The sequence below is a fragment of the Chaetura pelagica genome, unplaced genomic scaffold, assembly GCF_000747805.2.
Source record: "Chaetura pelagica isolate M959 unplaced genomic scaffold, ChaPel_1.0 scaffold107, whole genome shotgun sequence".
Classification (NCBI taxonomy): Eukaryota; Metazoa; Chordata; class Aves; order Apodiformes; family Apodidae; genus Chaetura; species Chaetura pelagica.
In genome coordinates, this window is record NW_009953979.1 from 2723725 (window position 1) to 2743596 (window position 19872).

General features: G+C 45.6%; 1 protein-coding gene across 1 annotated transcript; it reads left to right on the forward strand.

Annotated features, from left to right (window-relative positions):
- Positions 1-1508: 1508 nt before the first annotated feature.
- PRSS55 (protease, serine, 55) lies at positions 1509-19196 on the forward strand. Its single transcript, XM_010002232.1, has 7 exons — positions 1509-1512; positions 1610-1799; positions 2035-2129; positions 2579-2768; positions 3647-3894; positions 6166-6293; positions 18873-19196. The coding sequence occupies exons 1-7, from the start codon at positions 1509-1511 to the stop codon at positions 19194-19196; spliced, it is 1179 nt and encodes a 392-aa protein (XP_010000534.1).
- The last annotated feature ends 676 nt before the right edge of the window (positions 19197-19872 follow it).

The window sequence follows — 19872 nt, forward strand, 5'->3', positions numbered from 1 at the left end:
TCTGTGTAATTCAGACTTCAGTGGGATAAATCTTGAATTTCTCCAATGTGCAAGGCAAAACATTTCATATGCTGAATAATTTGAGTGCTCATAAAATGTTTCTTGATTCCCTTCTGTCCTTTCCCCTCTTCCCAGTTTAGAACAAGCTGGAAACTGTTTGAAGAAAGCACTGTTCTGCCCTTAATATAGCCAGGCTCTAGTCTGAAACTGGCTGGTTTTTAAGTGCTGTCCTGATGGAAGTGATGTGTCAGTTTAGAAATCAGCATAGATAGGTCCATTGGTGCTACAATTTGCCCACACCAAGATGCTGTTCTGCCACAGAATTAATTATGGAGTTACTGTAGGGTGGAGTTTTGGCCTTGATCCCTTGCAGCTGCTGCTGAAAGTACAAAGATATATGGGGGATATAAACAGTACAGGTGAAATGCAAACGGTTTAGTTTTTTAAGATGGATTTGGTCTTGTAAGCCACCTTTTCCCTCAGGGAAGAAGAGAGTGGCTGCCTTAGTATATTCGATACTAGACTTTTGATTTGGCACTGTTTGAAATTTACCTTCCCAAAGAGCTGCCTCATTCTCCTGAGAATATGGACATGTTCTAAATGAAGAAGAGAAAATTTATTTAGTGTTTGATGGGCCTCAGCACTTCTCAGAGTCAGAGATGCAAGCAGATGCATATAAAGTCTTTGGAGATAAGAACATGGTTCAAGATCCAAAAAGGGCTACAGCACCCAACTTAGGAGGTCTGCTATTGCAATACCCTGTGAAATTCAATCCAGGATACAGACAGGAATTTCACTGCTGCCCTATCCCTATCGTGGCTAAAGCAAAACCCAAGCCTCTTGGAAATTGCCTTAGGAAGGGCAGCCCCAACTGTGATGTCAGCAGAAGCAAGCGGAATGCATGATGTCACTTCCTGGTTGCCCCAGCAAAGAGCTGTGTTGCCTTTGGTGACCAAATGGGGAAGATGACCTGAGCAGCACTGCTCTGAATGTTGTCGAAGAGCATTGGTCAAAAACTGGGATTGAAATGCTGCTTTCCCTCTTTTATTTTACTTATCTCATCAGCGGAATCATTGCAAGTTCTTCTTCTCAACATTTTGTGTTCAAAAATGACCAGCAGAGCAGAACAACTGGTAGCCCTATAGAATATACACATACTGGTAAGTCAAATCATAGAGTCATAGAAGGATAGAATGCTTTGAGTTGGAAGGGACCTTAAAGATCATCTAGTTCCAACCCCCGCTGTGGGCAGAGACACCTTCCACTAGACCAGGTTGCTTCAAGCCCCATCCAATGGTCCTGGGCTTATTCCTTATACCTGATAGTGTATTCATATGGCTTGTACTACAGCCTGATGCTGAACTTTTCCACACAAACTCCCTAAACAAGCATTTTATCCAGCCTGCCTATGGGTAATGGTCTATGGCCCAGCTAGCCCCCAGACTGCCTGAGCACTGCTTGGCAATGCAGGTTTGGGGGTGCTACAGCTTTCATAGAGGTCAGGCAACATGGGTAATTATAGACCAGGGGTTTAGTTGTTGTCCTGCCTCTCTGGTTGAGCAGCACGAGCACTGCTGTACATGGTCAACATGTCTCGTTCTGTACCCAGCGTGTGGCCTCCGACCAGCTTACGAGTCCATTCTGGGTATTGACAAGAGCATCACAGAGGGGAGGTATGCCAAGGATGGAGAGTTCCCGTGGCACGTGAGCATCCAGAGCAATGGGAAGCACATCTGTGGAGGCACCGTGATCAGCGCGCTGTGGGTTTTAACTGCGGCCCGTTGCTTTGCAGAAGAAGTGTAAGTACTTGGGGCAAGCAAGGACAGCCTGGGCACAATAGGTTCATAATGTCACTGCTTGTGCGTGTAGACTATGTATGTCTTTGGGGTTAAGTAGCAAAGAGCTGTGTTGCCTTTGGTGACCAAATGGGGAAGATGACCTGAGCAGCACTGCTCTGAATGTTGTCGAAGAGCATTGGTCAAAAACTGGGATTGAAATGCTGCTTTCCCTCTTTTATTTTACTTATCTGATCAGCGGAATCATTGCAAGTTCTTCTTCTCAACATTTTGTGTTCAAAAATGACCAGCAGAGCAGAACAACTGGTAGCCCTATAGAATATACACATACTGGTAAGTCAAATCATAGAGTCATAGAAGGATAGAATGCTTTGAGTTGGAAGGGACCTTAAAGATCATCTAGTTCCAACCCCCGCTGTGGGCAGAGACACCTTCCACTAGACCAGGTTGCTTCAAGCCCCATCCAATGGTCCTGGGCTTATTCCTTATACCTGATAGTGTATTCATATGGCTTGTACTACAGCCTGATGCTGAACTTTTCCACACAAACTCCCTAAACAAGCATTTTATCCAGCCTGCCTATGGGTAATGGTCTATGGCCCAGCTAGCCCCCAGACTGCCTGAGCACTGCTTGGCAATGCAGGTTTGGGGGTGCTACAGCTTTCATAGAGGTCAGGCAACATGGGTAATTATAGACCAGGGGTTTAGTTGTTGTCCTGCCTCTCTGGTTGAGCAGCACGAGCACTGCTGTACATGGTCAACATGTCTCGTTCTGTACCCAGCGTGTGGCCTCCGACCAGCTTACGAGTCCATTCTGGGTATTGACAAGAGCATCACAGAGGGGAGGTATGCCAAGGATGGAGAGTTCCCGTGGCACGTGAGCATCCAGAGCAATGGGAAGCACATCTGTGGAGGCACCGTGATCAGCGCGCTGTGGGTTTTAACTGCGGCCCGTTGCTTTGCAGAAGAAGTGTAAGTACTTGGGGCAAGCAAGGACAGCCTGGGCACAATAGGTTCATAATGTCACTGCTTGTGCGTGTAGACTATGTATGTCTTTGGGGTTAAGTGCAACATGGATGTGCCTGAGCCAGAAGGAGAGCTCTGAAAACAGGAATTGTGTCCTTTGGGGAAAACAAGTTCATTTTTTATCAGAAGTAGTGTTGCAACAGAAATCTGCAGAAATTTGCTTACCCAGGAGGTACAGGAGGGGAGTATTTTGAAGCAGCCTTGTATAAATGCCCATGATGCTGTTCTGATGGCCCTGAGCATTTCTACCCATGTTGTGGTACCTTGTAAAAAGAGATATGTTCCATTCTAGCTTATTCTAACCCCCAAATTACATTTGCTTTCACATAACAAACACCTGTACCTCGGGGATAGTCTGCTTTTTAAACAGCAGTTTCTTAACATATCAACTCCATGCAATGCCTAGGGACACAGTCCAGCTCTTTGTGAGCCCTCTTCGAAATTCAGCAGGTCCAAGAGCCAAGACTGCTCAGTGACAAATGACCAGGGGCATCACAACCTGGAGCAGCTGGCTGGGGGCAGTGCAGTCCAGAGCAGCCAGCTCAGGGCACAGCTATCCTGAAGATCCAGCCCACTCCATCTGTTCATTAAAAACTGGGCTATTTATAACTGAGTTGCACTTAGGTTCTACCTCTGCACCTCTCTCCCCTGAAAACTAGCTTTGCCTGGGAGTGTAAGTAGATTTTTATGGTATCTATAGCTAACCTGCCTCTGCAATTTGCTGAGCACCACACTGCCCTGCTCAGAGGGAGGAGGCACTGACCTTTATAACACAAAGCCTTCACCTCTGCTTACATCTTAACTGCTTTTGTTTTGTTTATAAGACCACCAGATCTCATTGTTGTAATGGGGGGAATTGACCTCGAGTTGCCTCTGGAAGAATATCATCTGGACAGATTGATCCTCCATGAAAAATTCAACAGAACGAGCTTGCAAAACGATATTGCACTGATCCTGCTCAGGTCTCCCATCGAGTTCAGCAATAAGAAAATCCCCATCTGCTTGCCCTTCATGTATGACACCGACATGTGGCAACACTGCTGGGTTACTGGGTGGGGAACCACAAGTGAAGGTGAGATACTTTCAGGAGTGGTATTTGCTAATGGACACTGATTTTTCTCCCTTTAAAATAGATGTTCTCTCCCAGGAGGGCTTACCCACACTAACTTCACTCCTTACCTCCCTGATAAACACATCTAGATCCTCACAGCTTCTCCACATCCACCAGTTCTCTGTTCTGGGCAAGAAGGAGTTACCTACTGACCCCCAGAGCAAAGTCCTTGGTACTCTGAGCATGTATGTTCAAGCTGACATCTTAGAGCCCACCTTCACTTTGCAGGACCTCAACCTCTTTTTTGGCACCCAAAGTAAAACAAGATCCACCCTGGTGGGCAAGTTAGGCTGGGCCTAAAGTGGGCTGGAATAGGGAGGTGGAAGTCTGAGGTTGTCTTTGTCTTAATGACTTTATGAACCACATTGATTCAATGGCACTGGCTACCCTTCTTCACTCATTTAGAGCAGCAGATTGCTATTCCTAATGGAAGTAGCTCCAGCACTGATGGTGACCCAAAATGTCCATCCTGAGGAAATGTCACTAAAAGACTAATGAACAATTTTTTTTATTGGAAAGAGGTAATCAGGATGGAGTGGGCAGGGTGGTGCTTTGGGGATCTGCCAGTCCTTCCTAGGATGTAGTGAATGAAGGTCCCGTTTAATGCTTGCTCTTGTGCTCTGTAGGGTTATTGTCTCCTCTCTGAACCTCTGCATTTCCCCTCTTAGGTTTCATTTGCCTCCTGTAAAAAAAATGCGCAACACAACACTGTGTTACTGTTGTGAAGCTCTCATATTTCACCAAGGTAACATGCTCTTAGAAACAGAAAAGCAGGAGGTTGCAGTCACTCTGCAGCTTGGCAGGGTTTCTCTTTAGCTGGTTTCTTTGCAAAATACCTGGCATGGCTCTGGAGATTGGTCCCATGCTGCTGTGTGGGCTCAGCTGACAGAAGTTCTGCTCTCCAAATTGCACCCTGCATGAGGTCAGTGCACTCAGCCCTGGCACACTCCCCCTTTTCTCTGGGAGATGTTTCAGAAGAAAACCAGCAGAAGCTGAGTTTGGTGAGAGGGAGGTGTGTGAAGGTGTGACACAGGCCATACCAAGAAGTGTAGCACATTGTTTCTCGGTGGGGAAAATTGGTCATTTCTTGTCTTTCCCAGACTTTTTTTTTATGTGGACATCTCTCAACTGGCACCTCAGGCAGCAGTAGGATCACTCCCTTTCAACTGTAGGCAGTTAGACCTCAAGTCAAGCCACCTCCTTGGAGATGCCTCCAGTAAAGCCTTTTAATATGTGGGCACTTCCTTGGAGTGGCCCCATGTTAGCTGGGAAAGGGATTTAATAACTTTCTACCTTCTAGGTCTTAGTATTCCGCCCTCCCAGAGGCACCAGGGCCATTTAGCTCAATGAAATATGGAAGAAGTGAGTTTCTGCAGATCTGTAGGTCTCCCCAGCAGCAGCATCCTCAAATTCAGTTTTATCCTTCAGACTCAGACTCACTTTAAAGAGAAACATGGGTGAAAGTAGTGGGATTTTTAAGTAGCCCTGCACATTTTCAGTCTGTTTGTCACTTGCTGTTGCCCACTGCAATTTCTGATTTCCCATCTCAAAGGGAGAATAAAGCAGTTGTTTCCATTGTGTCCTGCTGTCCTGAGAGCCACCTTGTGCAAGAGACTTCTGGTCCCCTGGGTGAAGCACAACCCGTGAAAACATGGAGTTAGCAAGATCATCTGTTCTGAGGAAGCCTCAGTGGACTTGCCTCTGCAGGGCTCACACAGGACCCCATGAAGAATCCCTCAAACTGAGTTTCACAGAAGCATGAGTGAGAAACCTATGGTGTGCAGTGCAGCTCATCTCAGGTCATTACCAAGACCAGCAGCATAAACCATCCCTTTGGAAGTCTTCCAGCTGTACCATTTCCCAGAGCTCATCTACAAAATTTAGTGATTTGTTAAAAATCCTCTTTAGCAAGACTCCACTCCTCAGGATTTCAGCTTTGCCCATTAATACCCTTCCCCCTTTCTACCTACCTACCTACCCACCTCCTAGTCTGGCATCAAGTCAGGAGCACAAGCTTATCTCTGCTACCATTTGGACAGCCCATGTAAGCACCCATGACCCCCAACATAGTTGTGCCCTGAGACCCTCTTGCCCTGAGATGCTTTTCAAATTCAGCTCAGAGCAGTCCCAAGAGATAGTCTCTAGCTGTGGTTTCACCCTTACAAGTCTGTGCTGTTCTGCAGTTTCTGAATTGTTCTCTTCTCATTGGCTGGTTGGTGGATGTGGTTCCAGGGTCCCTCGTGCTGCAGAAGACACAGATGAAGGTCATCAGCAGGGAGCACTGCTCGGACCGGATCCTGCTGCTGGGGGACAACATGCTGTGTGCTGAGGTGCAGAGAGCAGAAGAACGTACCTGCAAGGTAAGTTTAACAGACTTTCAGATGGCCATGCTGCCCACGGCAGCACAGAGACATTGGAGGAGAAGCCCCTTCACTTGAGGAATGAACATTGATCCTTCCCAAAGCTTCCTGGGGTTGCTAAACCTTCCCTGCAGGATGCCCAGGGGCAAACAACTGCCTGCAAAGGCATATTGACCCAGGCAGGAGGGTGCAGGACTCCTGGGGTTGGGATGCAGTGCTGGAAATGAAACACCTTGTTGAGTAGATGAGCCTCTCCTCACACTCTTCCCCCTGCCCTGATTCCTTCTCTGCAGTGAGAGAGACAAAAACTCTGCAAGGGAAACCACAAGCTGAAAGGAGAATGAGGGAAAAGGGTGGTTCCCAGCAAGTCCCCTTGGATAGGAGACAGTTTTGGGTGGCTCTGGGGACAGGAATTTGGACTGTTACCCCACAGCAATGTAAAAAACTATCTTCTGTGCCCGAGCTGTAAAGTGGTGGGAAAGATGGGAGGAGAGGTCTTGCACCTCTTCAGAGAGAACTCAACACATCATGGGCTGTGTCCTCCTGCCTGGTGTCCCCTCAGCCCTGGCCCAGGCAGTGCTGCTGTCACCAGGTTATATACTGAAAGGAGACAGGGAAGTTTGTCTGGGAGGGTCAAAACAAAAGAATCATCATAGAATCATAGAATGGTTTGTGTTGGAAGGGACCTTAAAGATCATAAAATTCCAAACCCCATGCATGGGTAGGGACACATCCCACTAGGTCAGTTTGCTCAAAGCCCCATCCTACCTGGTCTTGAATACTTCCAGGGATGGGGCAGCCACAACTTCCTTGGGCAACCTGGGCCAGTGTCTCACCACCCTCACATTAAAGAATTTCCTTCTAATGTCTGACCTAAATCTCCCCTCTTCCAGTTTTGATCCATTACCCCTTTTGGGAAGGAAGTTTAATCCCAGACTATTTAACTGGAATATTAGAAACCTTTCTCAGGTGAAGTCTTGGATCTGATCCAAATGCCCTTAGCTAACATGGCAGGTGGGTCTGTGGGTGCCAGAACTAGTCACAGCTTATTGCAATGAGTTAGTAATATAGGATGGTGGACTTTGCAAGCTAAAGTATAAAGAATTTGAGTGGTGTTTGATATCAGGGATTGCTAAGGGGAGAGAGCTGACAAAAACACCCAAATATGGGAAAACCTCACTCAGAACTTGTGCCCTCAGAACATACACCACTCACAGGATTGCTGTCCTGATGTTCAAACAAAGTCTGAAAGCCAAAAGACACCTTTCATAGCATCCAACCTCTAACACCTCCTCTGAGAGCCCAGTAAGAACTGGGCTCTCCTGCAGCCTTAGCCCTTCAGGACTAAGGTCTCTATCCTCCACTGGATAAGGGTTTTCTTAGATATGTGCCTGTGTTTGCAGGAGGATAGATTGGTAGACAAATGTATGCACAGCTTCATCCTGTAGGAATCATTCATTCACTGAGAGAAATAAACCAACACCTGGGACAGAGAGAGATCTTCTGCACTTTGGGCAAAGGCAGCAGGTTCAGGGACTTGGACCATTACACAAGCTGAGCCCATAACTGGGCAGTGGAGGGGAAGTTTGCATTGCAAAATCATTTTTTGATTAGCCAGATAACATCTGTCTCTGCAACCATTCATCTAGTGACTTTCATCTCCATTAAATTCAATCACAATTTTTAAAAAGCAAACTGCCACAGGATAACATTAACATGATTAAAGAATGCACTTCCCAGCCCAGCCTTAAGTTCTGTGGCTGAATTATGCTGGTGAAACAGCAAGAGCACTTGTACTTTGCAAAATGAATCTCCTGTATTCAGAAAGCTGATGAGGATGCTATTTTGATCTACAATAATGTTAAGAGTTGTCTGAGAAATTAGCTAGAAATGTGAGCTTTCCAAGCAGTGGAAATACACAACAATTGCATGTGTGGTAGTTCTCATAACCCAGCAACTGCCCACTTGTAGTGGAAACTTGACAGGCAGAAATGTCTTGCAAACTGAAATAATGAGAGCAAGACAAAAACATACCCTAGGCTAGTGAAGCTCTTCGGGAGAGAAACAGGTGACAGGACTTTTCACCAGAATTTGCTAATTTGCTGGAGGGGAAGCATTTTGCTGATGGATGGTTTTCTTGGAAGTGCTGATTGAAGTCAGATAGTCACAATTTAGCTTTGCTGGGGTGGTTGAAAAATTTGCTGCCTTACCTGCAGCAGGTGGCCTGGTAACCAACTGGGAGGCCAGATCCAAACCTGATAGTTGCTCTGCCACATGGGTCACTGGACACCCAGTTCATCTTCCCTGGGCAGACAGTGAGGCACAGCATAGGCAGCGTGATCTATTGAGTTATGTTTGTCTATAAAGCTTATGGGGTTTGTGTTGAATGAAAATGAGGGCAGATTTCAAAAAACCTAAATATTTTACAAAGGCAGCTAACCAGCTGTCTTCTGAATGATTTCCAGGCACAGCTCAAGCTTTCATGTGGGTCAGGAGTCACCCACAATAGAATGGTTTGGGCTGGAAGAGGCCTTTAAAAGTCATCTAGTCCAACTCCCCTTCAGTGAGCAGGGACATCTTCAACTAGGTCAGGTGGCTCAGGGTCCCATCCAACCTGACCTTGAAAGTTTCCAGGTGTCCTGGTTTGAGCCAGGATGAAGCCAATTTTTCTTTTTACTGATTTTTTTTTCCTTCAGTAAGCTTTCTTGTAACTAGCAACAGTGTGTTCTCCTAGGCTGGTAAGACAGTGGAATGTTTTTCTAACTACTGAGGCTTCAAGGCTGCACCTGCACTCTGCCGGCTCAGACACTATGGGGAGATCTGTGACCCCCCCGTAGGAGGCTGAGTTAGGGATGGGACAGAATCACTTTGGATAATCCTTTCCAATCCAAACCAATCTGTGATCCTGGCACCCTAGGTTAGCAGCCAGGAAGAAGCAGCAGCACAGACAGGGTCTGTTCCTCTGGTCAAGGAAAGAACCCTAGATATGCTGGGCTTGCTAATGTAGATGTCACAGAAAATCTAGAAACTTACACTGCACAGATGGATGATCTGTCTGGACATGAAGTAGATAAAAGCCTTTTGTTGACTTTTTTTGAGCTTTGCTGAGAACCAGGATACATTTGTTCATGTCCAAAGCCAGGCTAAGTTGGGTAAGTTTCATCTAGGTCCAGGGTTGTAAGTCCACACGATCCTGATCTAGATCCAAATGCTTGCCATCCTAGCTTTTTGCATTGTGTGCCATTTGTGTGCTAGATTTTCCCCTTTGCAGCAAGCTGTTTCATGTGAGTAACTAAAACCACACAGAAGTCTTCACCAAGGCATCATTTAGAAGTTTTGTTCTACTGATCACTGCCTTAATAACCCCTTGTGGCATCAGGACGTGAATAGAAAGTCTCAGATGTTTCAGCTGCCTTCATACTAGTACCAGACAAGACTAATTTGTGGATCACTGACCATATTCCAATAATAACTCAAGGAGATGGAATAGCAGAGCTATGGAGTATTTGTACTTAAAAAAAAATAATAATCCATTAACTTAAAAAGAAAAATCTATTGTATAGCAATTCCCTAGTGGTTCTGCAGACAAATGTATGGATTGACTGTGAATTAACACTAACAGGATCTCTAATTGACTTATAGTTCTATTTTGCCATAAACATTAGCATTAATGAATGTTTATGGGGTACAAGACACTAGAGATGGCCTATGTGTTATTTTTTGTGAGCTACATTTCTTCTGTGACCCCACAAACCACAATTGGTGTCTAATTCCTTGCTTTCTTTTGTTAGGCTGATGCAATGGTAACTGGAACAACAATTAGAGTATTAAGGACTCACAAAGCAAATGCCTCTTCAGTGTCTTGCCTACCCAGACAAAATTCAGTAAATGGCCCAATTACATTTCAGAGAATTTCTGCAAAGAAGGTCTGTGGGGGTAGCTCTGTGATGTGGTGATTAGGCAGAGTGTGTTCAGCTGGAAGTCACAGCTCATGTAAAGTTCAGGTCAGCAGCAGATGAAGGGAGACCCAGTCCTTGGTCTGACTTTCAGGGAAAGGAATAACTGTGTGGCCACAAACAAGCAGTGTGATGATTCTAGCTCAGCTTCACTGTGTCCTACACCCTTTCCCAGTGTATGGCTGATGTGAGTCATGGGCTGAAGGTATCTACTCCCTTCCAACCATTGTAGCAGGAGGTGATCTTGGCCATCTGAGGTGAGGGGAGACTTTCTCACTCTCTACTACTCCCTGAGAGGAGGCTGGAGTGAGGTGGAGCTTAGTCTCTTCTCCCAAGGAACAAGCAACAGAACAAGAGGAAACAGACTCAATTTGTGCCAGAGGAGGTTTAGATTGTATATTGGGAATAATTTCTCCATGGAAAGGGTTATCAGGCCCTGGCCCAGGCTGCCCAGGGCAGTGGTGGAGCCCCCATCCCTGGAGGGATTTCAAAGCCGTGTAGATGTGGTGCTGAGGGACATGATTTAGTGGTGGCCTTGGCAGTGCTGGGGTAATGGTTGGACATGAGTATCTTAAAGGTCTTTTCCAACCAAAACATTTTTGTGATTCTGTGATCTCTGATAAATGTCTGAAGTGATGTTAGGATGCATCTAGGGCTCCTGGGTTTGATTTCTCTAGTTCTATGAAAAAAGGCAAAGAAGGACCTTTTCCTTCCTGTGTAATATGTCCTGCCCATGTACCCTGTCAGCAGTTTGGAAAGGGCAAATTCCCTGTACATCAACTGGGATGCTCAGGGCTCTCATCCATCATAGCTACAGTGACAGCAGTAGTTGTTGTGCATCCCTGGATGGGATTTGTCTGGTCAGATACAAATGTCTTTCCTTTGGCCGCCTTCATCTACTGAATCATCTTTCCATCAATAGGGAGAAATAAAAGCCCTTCTGACATGTAATGCATCCAGACCATTTTAACCATCTGTTTTAAAACCTGTGCTAGTGCTTATTGCCCCCCACTAGGTAAAAGCAAACCCAAGGTGTCTAGCTTACAGGGAGGCACATGGCTCCAAGGAAGAACATCTAAGTCTGCAGTTCTATTCTAGATATCCCAAGATATTCCCCTGTCATCCCACTGTCCCTATCTCAAACCATGCCCCAGTAATGTGACTGCAGTGGGAGCCTGACACCTGCAATGGAAACACCAGGGCTGGGTGATGGGTCTGGAGCTGAGCTCAGCCCTGGCACCCTCACTCTGTCTATGCATAAGTGTGCTAAACCAGTGCAGAAGGGACAGAAAGCTTTTGCATCCTTTTACTGGTGCAAATGGGGCTCCAAAACTGCAAATAAAGACTTGTGAAATAGAATTTTTTATTTTTTTTTAAAGAAAAAGTCTGCAAATGAAAATTGGCTTAACATTATCACAGGTACAAGGTACACAGGTATTATCCTGGTCACAAACCAGGAAAGCGTGGTCAGTCCCTCAGGCTGTTCTGGATATCTGAAGGAAGGTGGACAGATGATGTTCTGATTGTGGTCTCTAGGGATGGAGAGTATCTGGAGAGCTATCTGAGGTTGAAGGCACTTCTGCCTATCAGACGAAGGTCTCCCAGGAGCCAGGAGTCAAACTGAACCACATATTCAGTTATTCCTAACTCTAGACAAATTACTATTGTACCTTGTCTTATTATTGAAGAGTGATCCACTCTCCAGCCTTGTGGTGGATTCTCTGTCACTGAACTGTTGCTAACATGACAAAGTGGGTTTTTCCCTAAGGAACAGATTGGTTTAAGTCAGAACGTATCCTGGGAAGCCCCAGAACAAAGCAGTAGAAAGACATTTCTGCCTTTGCAATCTCTTAAATTTCCTTCTGAAGGGTGCTTTGATGTGCAGCTTGTAAGAATTTGAACACTTTTCCTTTGTCCCATTGTTTTATAGCACTTTCATCATTTGATCATTTTATGATATGGGCAGACAAGTGAACCCATTCAGGCTGTGGTGGCTTAAATCTTTCATCTATCAAAACCATTCCTTCCTATTGCAAGGACCTGGCATGGTGATGTTGCATGTTTCTTCTGCTTTCTTCCTCTGGTAGCTTTTGGTCCCTCAAATTGGAGTAGTTTGGTTTGCAGCAAGGGGGTTCAGCATCACTTTGTGTGCCTGCTGAGTGGAGCTGTGGGGAGCAGAACATCTCCGGATCCAGCTGAACACAAAAACCTACTTTGTGCTTGCCCTGGCAGTGGCAGAATGGGTGGGATGACTCAGAGGAGCCCCTTCTCATTCAATTACAGTGAGTCAACAGGGCTTTAAGGGAAAATCATGACTCACAGGCAGATTTAAATTCCTTGATCTCTCGAGGTCCCTTCCAGCCCCTAAGATTCTATGATTCTATGATTCTATGATTCAAGGAGCCAACGGTGATCCAGCTGATCTAACACGCTGAGATTTCTAAAACTCTCCTAATGAGAGTTCTCACCACAAGCTTGTGGAGAAACTGAACTGCCATGAAGTAGAAGGGCTTCAGTTTGAAAGGGAGGCAACATGGAGGAAGGATCTGATGAGAGAAAGGGAGTTGTGTTGTCATCTGTGCAAGGAATTGTGACATTGAAGGAGGGTGAATGCTGGGGTGACGAAGCTGGACAATGCCACAGCGTTATTCAGAGTGGTTAGAATTAAAACCGTGCAGAGCTGCAGCAGGAGCTCATTGTTCCCAGTCACTGGAGGTTAAAACAGCAGGTGCAGTTCACTGCTGGGGAAGGACCAGCAATGAATACAGGGAGAAGCAACTTCAGTTCTACACGTGCACCAATGGGCTCTAAATTAGCTATTGCCACGTGAGATCTTAGAGTAACTGTGGATAGTCCTTCAAAAACAGGAGCATGAGGCTCTGCGGGAGTGAAAAAGGCAACGAGATCGTTTGAATTATCAGAAAAGGCACAGGTAGCAAAGCAAATGCACGTTGTGCCGGGGCACTAAACTAGGGAGCCCGTGTTTTGTGTGCTGTTGTGCTGGTTTGGGTCTGGTCTGGCTTCCATAACGGGGAAGAGAACCCATGGGTGGCTCCTGTAAGAAGCTGAAAAGCTCCCCCGGCTCCAAAAATTTGGCCACACCTCTGGGTAGCCAAGGCCAAGCCATTAGAGAGACAATAGATGCACCTCTGCGATTAACATATGAAAGAAGGGAAAACCTGAGAGCAGAGTAGACCTGGGCCAGTGTCACACCACCCTCGGCATAAACAATTTATTATATTTAGTCTGAATCACCCCTTTTTAAATGAAAAGCCATCACTTCTTGCCGTATCGCTACAGATCCTGCTAAAAAGTGTCCTCATCTTTCTTACAGGCCCCCTTTAAATACTGGGAGGTGCCATAAGGTCTGACTCTGAGGCTTATAAAAGAGATGAGGGGAATATGACACATTTCTAAAGTCATGAGGGGCAAGGAGAGGACAGTCAAGAGCTGTCTTCTTGTCACTATGGTGCAAAACACATGAAGGAGGGGGTGTCAGGTGGCCATATCAGGCAGCAGATTGAAAACAAACGGAAGAGATTTTTCGTCCATCAGATAATTAAAGTATGGAAGTCACTGACCAGGATGTTGTGGGTTTTTATCCTCAGGGATAAATGGATTCAAAAAGCAATTAGATAACTTCCTGGATGAAGATCTCTCTAAGGCTATTAACTACTGTGATGTAAATACAACTCTGTAAATACTTGCCCTGTTTCTCGTTCTTCTTCCCTAAGCACTTGCTACAGATGACTGTCAGAGACAGGAGTCTGAGCCACATGGGTTTGTGGCCAGATGCAGTATCGCTGCCTTTTAAGTCCATTGTTGCTGATGGACCCTCCTGACATCTGTGTGGATGGAGTAGAGGGGTCTTGTTCTCCCATTTTCCATCAAGGGGATGGAGGGACAGAGTAGCTGAAAGCTCTCACCAGAAGGGATCTCAAAGGGATCGAGGTGCCCTGTGTTACTTGGTTTATTTCAATAGCTACATGCTGAAAATAGCCATAACTTCCTTGCTTCCATCTTTTCCTGAAGTTGGCTTGTTCTGGGTGAAATAACTGAAGAAGTAATCTGTTTGCCAAAGACATTACTTCCTGCAGCCAGGGCAGCTCGAACTGCCAGTGTTGTTATTCACATGCTGATTCTCTCCAATTTACACAGAGCTCACCAACAGGAATATGAAACCAGCAGTGACTTGTAAGGGTTGTGTATCCACCTAATGAGTATCAAATGGGTGATTCTTCCTCCCCCAGAGCTTCTCCCGCCTAGGAAGATTTATGTAGCTGAACCGTGTTTGTTCTGATCAATTACTATGCTGCAGACAGGAATACAAATACAAAAGGAAAATGATTACACTCTTGATCCAAAGCCCACTAAGTTCAGTGGAAAGGCTCCCATGTTCACAAAAAGGCTTTGGCTGCGGTGAAAAGGATAAAACTTTTGATCAGCTTCAGTGAAAAAAGTGCCTTGTTAGTCAGTGACAGCTTTTATACAAGCCAGAACTATTTAGCAGCAAATATCTCATTGCTCTCACCTCTCCTAATGGGAGGATTAACGTGCAGTTGTGGAAGGCATGAATTCAATTGCACCAGATCTGGTTTAATGTGGTTGCTTTTCACTCATCTTCTAGTTGACAAGAAACATGCAACAGATGCAAAAATGCTATTTTTAGGTTTTTTGCTATCCAGAAACTCTGTACTCAGACTGAAGAGCAGGAGCAGGTATCTAGTGTGTGCTGACCAGAAGTATTTCACCACCAGGATACAGGAGAAAGTTGAAAGCAGCATTTAATGAGTTATTTGATCATTGGAGTTGTTAACCTGAGCATTCATTGAATTAGTGCTACTGGAAACATCACAGAGCTGAGATAATTGTACCAGTGCTCAAACATGTTCCTCCCACATACTCTTCTTCACAAGGAAGGAAAACTTGGGCCAACATTTTTAAGAACTTAAGGTGGCAACAGGGATTTTTAAAAGTGCCCAAGAACTGAGTTTATTTTCTCTGCCTTTAGCCCTGTAAAAACCAGGCTACTGATTCATCTGGGCTGCTGCTATAATTATGTGAGTGAGATCACATGGTGAGGACAATTTAGCCCGCTTTGGGATAAAACTTCAAAGCTGAATATCTGAAGTTAAGAGAAATGGCATGTTAGAAGCTACACCCGTGAAGCAGACCAGTTCAGCCCATATGGAAAGGGACCTGAAGGAGGATTTGAGTCTCAAGGCTCCTGGATTAGAGAAATGGATTTGTAGCTGCTGCCTGAGTTCTCAAAGCAGTGCCAAATTCCCTCCCTGCCCAAGTTTTAAATAATTTTTCTCAGCCCTGCAGACAGCTCTCCCTTTCTGCACTGACCGGGCCAAGAACAGAATGAGCATGATTAAAGAGGCAAAAAGGGAAAAGCAGATCTGATTTGAAAGTAAAACCTGTGATGTATGATTTAAATAGGGGTTCCTGGCTCTGCTATTGCTTTGTGAAAATCACATCCCTCTTCTGCTATGATTTTCTCAGCTATAAGATAAGAATGTTCTTCCCAAGGATAGTCACAAGCCATCAGGAATTAACTGGTATTTAGGTGCCCATATATCAGTACAGGCTGGGAGTTCACCTGCTGAAGAGCAGCTCTGGGGAAGAGGATCTCAGGGTCCTGGTGGACAACAGGCTCACCATGAGCCAGCAATGTGCCCTTGTGACCAAGAAGGTCCTGGGGTGCATTAGGAAGAGTGTGACCAGTAGATCAAAGGATGTTATCCTCCCCCTCTATTCTGCCCTGATGAGGCCACATCTGGAATACTGCATCCAATTCTGGGCTTCCCCATTCATGAAGGATAAGGAACTACTGGAAAGAGTCTGGCACAGGGCCACAAAGATTGTTGACTGGAGCATCTGTCCTGTGAGGAAAGGCTGAGAGAGCTGGGGCTGTTTAGCCTGGAGAAGAGGAGACTGAGGGGGGATCTCATCAGTACTTGTAAATATGTAAAGGACACATGTCAGGAGGATGCAACCCATCCTTTTTCAGCAGTGTCTGATGACAGGAGAAGGGGCAGTGGGTACAGGCTGGAGCATAGAAGGTTCAAGTTAAACATAAGGAAAAACTCTTTTACTGTGAGGGTAACAGAGCACTGGAACAGCTTCCCAGAGAGGTTGGGGAGTTGCCTTCTCTGGAGACATTCCAAGCCTCTCTGGACACATTCCTGTGTGATCTGCTGTAAGTGGTCCTCCTCTAGCAGGAGTAGATGGTCTTCAGAGGTCCCTTCTAACCCTGGCCACTCTGTGACTGTGACCATGCAAGGTCCATCACAAGTGTGAGCAGCCTCCAAATTGGGGACTCTGAAACCAGTCTGCCCCTGTGGTGTGCAGGGAGTCTTGCAGTGTTAAAAATCTCCTCCGCTGGGAGAAGCCGACACGGCACATCCCGAGATGTCGCAGAGAAGGATCATCAGCTCCTGCTGCGTCACTGGCTTGTGAGCGGCTCCCACGCGCTCGGCTTCCTCCCTTATCTGTGTGTGGGAGGCTTGAAGTGCCTTCTTTTCCCTACCAGGATAATACATTTGGCCTGTTCCTGCCCTGAGGGAATTAGCAGTAAAACTCCCAGTAATGTAGTTGTGCGCACAGCCTGGGAGATGCTCAGTCACTCAAACAGGATGTCTTTGCCGAGGAGCCTGATAACTCATAGATCCAAGGTCACTGCAAGGTCACTCAGTTCTTGGCTGAAACAGGGTTGGGAAACATCTTTAGATCCTGAGTCTGAAGAGAGTCCAGCAGCACTGGCTGAGATGCAGACACGTAGCTACAGTGACACCATTTCAGGGCAAACAGTCTCAAATTTATGGTTGGACTCGATGAGCTCAAAGGTCTTTTCCAGCCTGAATGATTCTGTGATTTTATTAATGCTGAAGCAGCCTTTGCTCTCTGTTTATCTCAATTTTTCCCTCCTGTATGCATGTTGAACCAAAAATGTAAAAAGAGAAACATATTATGGACCTGCACTCTCCATCTAATGAAATGAGTAGGAATTCTGGCATAAATTTTAGCAGGGGACTAAGCCACTTCCTTACTCATAAATTCATGTGTGTTAGCTCAGGGGAGCTGCTGGTGGAAGTGGGTCCATCCATTAATGACAAAGGTATTTCTCAAAGCAGTGTACAAAGAGGGAAGGACAACATTTCCCAGGAAAGCTGGCTGTCTTGGGAAGTGGGCTTATATTGAATTTCTTATTTGCCACAGGAAATACTGGACATAGGGTAGAAAAAAGAGTCAAACCCACTGTGAAAGGAAACTGTTTTACTTAGAGCAGTGTTGAAGGCCAGGTTGGGTGGGGCTTGGAGCAAACTGGTCTAGTGGGAGGTGTCTCTGCCCAAGGCAGAGGGGTTGGGACTAGATGATCTTTAAGGTCCCTTTCAACCCAAATCAGTCTGGGATTCTATCCACATAAACCATCAGAAAAGTGTTGTACCTGGCTGGGTCCATTTTGTGCTGGTTTCTTCTTTGGTTTTTGTTCAGATTGCACACAAGAGTCATATATGGGTGACTGGACATGCTCTTGTGTTCAACCTACAGCAGCCAACAGAAGAACATTGCAGGGTGTTGGCAACATGCATTTGAAGACTTGCATGCACAGGGAGTAGTGAAGGTTGTCCTCCCCCTCGCAGGCAAGATTTCAGTGAAATTAGTGTGGTTGCAAGAAGGATTTGTCAAGTGTAGTATTCATCTCTTGTGCAGTTTCATGATGCTGGCCTCCAAAATGAACAGTGGCCAGTACCCAGCACCTACATGCACCAGAGAAGTTGAGGACTGGATGAGCAGTCATGGCAAATGTCCCTTTTCACTCCTGGGTGCTGCCTCTTGGGGGCAGGAGTCAGGTATCCTGCTGGGGCCAAGGGAGCATATGGAAAAGGCTGAGAAGGACAGGGCACTGCACCGAGCCAGAGCTTGTGACTGATCTCTCTGTGTTCTGTTCTGGTCCCTAATATTCAAAGATGCAGACAGGCTAGAGAGGGTCCGGAGAAGGGCCACAAAGATAATCAGAGGACTGGGAAACCTGCCATACAAGGAAAGGCTGTGAGAACTAGGTTTGTCCAGCTTTGAGAAAAGAAAGCTTAGAGGAGGCTTTATTGCCACGTTCCAGTACTTTAAAGGTGGTTACCAAGGAGATGGAGACTCCCTTTTCACAACGAGTCACATGGAAAAGATGAGGGTGATGGGTACAAGTTACTCCTAGGACGTCAGAAGAAATTTTTTCACTATTGAGAACAGTCAGACATTGGAGTAATCTCCCCAGGGAAGTAGTGGATTCTCCAATGCTAGACACCTTTAAGACTCAGCTTGACAATGTGCTGAATCATCTCATCTTAAATATTTTCCTGCTTAGAAAGGTTGGACCACATGATCCTTGAAATCCCTTCCAACCTGGCATTCTATAATTCAATGCTCTCCTCTTCCCTTCTATATCTGTTTATTCTCCATCTCGGGGCTGAGCTATGAAATTTTGAGTCCAAACTTTCCCTGTTCCCCCACATCCTCATGAATTTGGATAGAGTTTGTTTTTCCCAATCTTCCTATGAGATGCAGCTGCTATGAGAGACCTGAGGTTTGATCCTGCTGTAATATCCTTCTTTTGCCGTAGGTGGACAATGGGGGACCCCTGGTTTGCAGCTACTGGAACACCATGAAGTGGTTTCAGGTCGGCATTGTCAGCTGGGCAGAAGATTGTGCAGAAAAGCCAAACCTTGATATCTTAATGTCTGTTTACCACTATGTGGGCTGGATTGAGAATCAGACAGCCACAACAGGGAAACCTTTCTTCGTTGAAGGTGTGGATAAACGTTCAGAAGTCACAGTGAGAGTGACAGTGAAAGTGAAAGTGGTTTCCAGGGCTGAGACACAGCTGGTGTTTCTTGAGTATCCTCTCCTTTTATTTATCTCTTTAATAGCACTGAGATTACTCTAGAGAAGAGTTTTCAAAACATAATAAAAGTCAGAACTACCATCTCATTCTTATTTTGTTGCTGACCCATATAGTCCTCCTTCAGGTCAACCTGCTCCATCTCATAGACACCAATGTGAAATGCCACAGTGAGACAGGGAAGTGATGAAGAGGCTGGAGAGATGAAATGCGAGAGCCAGGACACAGAGAAGCCACAATCCTCTGAAGAACACAGATTTTCCACACTGGTGGGTCACATCAAGCCCAGTTGTTTGCTAAGATCACACACAAAGTGAAGATATGGCCTCTTAAGGAGCTGTTCCTGTTAGAAAGCTGAAAGCCTAAAAAAGGTCTCAGTTTATTCAGTTAGATGTTGTCTTAGCTGTCTTTTGTCTGGGTTAGTGTGTTTTACAGCTAGTTACTAGCTGAACTAATCTATCTTCCATCCTGCAGCTGGCCCAAGCTGAGCATCTTCAGAGACCACAGCAGCTACTCAAGTGGTATGTCAAGCTGCTGAGATTCAACTACATTCAAATTCAGTGTGTCCTTAAGCTAGATAACAGACAAGAAATCTTTTGGGCAGTGTTGGAAAGTGTAGCATCATACAACTGATCAGTTTTATTTACCTGGATTGCGAATTATGGGTTTTGGTTATTAAAGGCAATAAAGAAAAATCTGACTGGCTGAAGAGAAGTTTCTG

Bases quoted from the DNA above. Each gene is read 5' to 3' on its own strand.
- PRSS55 (XM_010002232.1), top strand. The intron at 1,800-2,034 runs GTAAGTACTTGG...TTATCTGATCAG, and splicing joins CGTTGCTTTGCAGAAGAAGT to CGGAATCATTGCAAGTTCTT. The intron at 2,769-3,646 runs GTAAGTACTTGG...TTTGTTTATAAG, and splicing joins CGTTGCTTTGCAGAAGAAGT to ACCACCAGATCTCATTGTTG.